Here is a 1,944-nt window from a genome sequence, read left to right on the forward strand (position 1 = left end):
AAATCCAGTAGAATTTAATACATAAAAAAAAAAAATTGTTGAGCAAAACGTAATCTAAGCCCTGATCATTTTTATTCTGACAGTAGCACTTCTCAGAGGGAAAATAGTATATGCATTTTTTTTCCACTGAATAATTAAAGTTTGCATATCAAATTAATTGATGACCTATAAAAACCGAACAAGATGTATTGATATTTTTGTATCATTAGATTTAATCATTAATTGAAGCACTTAATTGTTTAGATTTTTCTGAAGCTGAAAATGCTGAAAATCAAACTTGGTTGTCATTAGACATTGTAAGCTATCACAAAGGCACACTGGCAATTAATGTTATACCTTATAGTTATATACCATATATTTATATCTTAAAATGGAAAATCTTAAAAATTCATTTTGACAGAGTTTTAATTAGTGTGAAAAAAACCAATCAAAGTGTTTTTAGTCAGTGTAAAGCAAGTAGATTTGTATTTTTATTTAATAACCAAAGTGTAATATATGATTATTCTTAATGAGCCCAGGAATTAGAACTATCCATTTTTACAATGAAGAAATTTATCCCAGAAATTCTCCAAGAAACATTCCTCCTCCCTTTATTGTTTTTTATTAGCTGCATTCCTAGCCCTCATTTTTAAAGATAAGACCTATCAAGTATAATATTGTTTATTATGTTTTTAAATGAAGATTAACCTATATTGTCTTCCAAAATCTAAATAATAGCTTCTTCAGAGCTTCTTTGACATCCTTATTTCTCAAGGTATATATTAGAGGGTTGAATAATGAAGGAAGGACTGTGTATAACAGAGAAAAGAATTTACTAGGATTTTTGTTTTCTTCAGTTTCTGGCACCAAGTATACAACTGCTATTGCCCCATAAAAAAATGAGACAACAATCAGATGAGAAGAACAGGTGGAAAAAGCTTTTTGTCTCCCAGTCCTAGATGAAATTCTCAAAATGGTTCTCAGTATAAATATGTAAGACATAAAAGTCAATGTAAATGGAGGAAAAGTGAATGTGTAAGCCAAGACTGAAGCAGCATTTCTCATAAAAGTGCTATCACTGCAAGACAGCTTTATTAATGGCAAGGTTTCACAAAAGAAATGGTCAATTTCATTGGGGCCACAGAACCAAAGCTGTAACATTAAGACCAAATATACAGCTGTAAACACCATGCCATTGATCCAAGACACAATAGCTAGCTGGATGCAGCGTGTAATTCTCATTGCAGTAGCATAATGTAGAGGCTTACATATGGCTAAAAATCGATCATAAGACATCACAGAAAGGAGATAGCATTCTATGCTACCCAAGGAACCAAAGAAATAAAACTGTGTAATACATCCATTGAAAGAGATGGATTTTTCTCCTGTTAAAAAACCGTCCAACATCTTAGGCAAGATTGTAGAGCTGTACATCATTTCCAAACAGGACAAATTGCCTAAAAAGAAATACATGGGTATATGCAAATGCTGATCAACCATAATTAGAAGAACAGTAAGGAAATTGGCCATCATGGTAAATATGTAGATTATTAAAAACAACATGAACAATAACATCTGCATACCATGAAGCTCCCCAAATCCCAGAAGGATGAAATGAGTGATGACAGTGTGGTTATCTTGCATTGTATTTCACATTACATGTATACTGGTCCGGAAAGTCAATTTAAACATGTGTGATAGAAAACATTTGTAGCATTTGAAATTCAGAAGAGTCCATCATAGTTGCACTCCACAAGCTCAGTTCATGCTATCTCTATAACTGTTCAGTTGAACACTATAGATTAAAAAAAGGTCCCATTTAACCAATTGCACAAATTAAGCATTATATTACTAAAATATTCTTGAACATATAAAAATTGTAGATTAGAACCAAGAGGAATCTAGTTACTCTTTGGATTGGTAAAAATTGCTTAACAAACTGCTACTGATTCGTAAATATCTGGT

The 1,944-nt window shown here is 31.8% G+C and overlaps 1 protein-coding gene across 1 annotated transcript; it reads right to left on the reverse strand.

Moving 5' to 3' along the window:
• Positions 1-687: 687 nt before the first annotated feature.
• On the reverse strand, positions 688-1,635 carry LOC148129066 (olfactory receptor 10A7-like). Its single transcript, XM_087945936.1, has one exon. It carries the CDS (start codon positions 1,621-1,623, stop codon positions 688-690), a length of 936 nt encoding a protein of 311 aa, XP_087802062.1. The 5' UTR covers positions 1,624-1,635.
• Between the last annotated feature and the right edge of the window lie 309 nt (positions 1,636-1,944).

The sequence above is a fragment of the Notechis scutatus genome, chromosome Z, assembly GCF_049901735.1.
Source record: "Notechis scutatus isolate UNSWTSFEM ecotype Mainland chromosome Z, rNotScu1.2, whole genome shotgun sequence".
NCBI classification, from domain to species: domain Eukaryota; kingdom Metazoa; phylum Chordata; class Lepidosauria; order Squamata; family Elapidae; genus Notechis; species Notechis scutatus.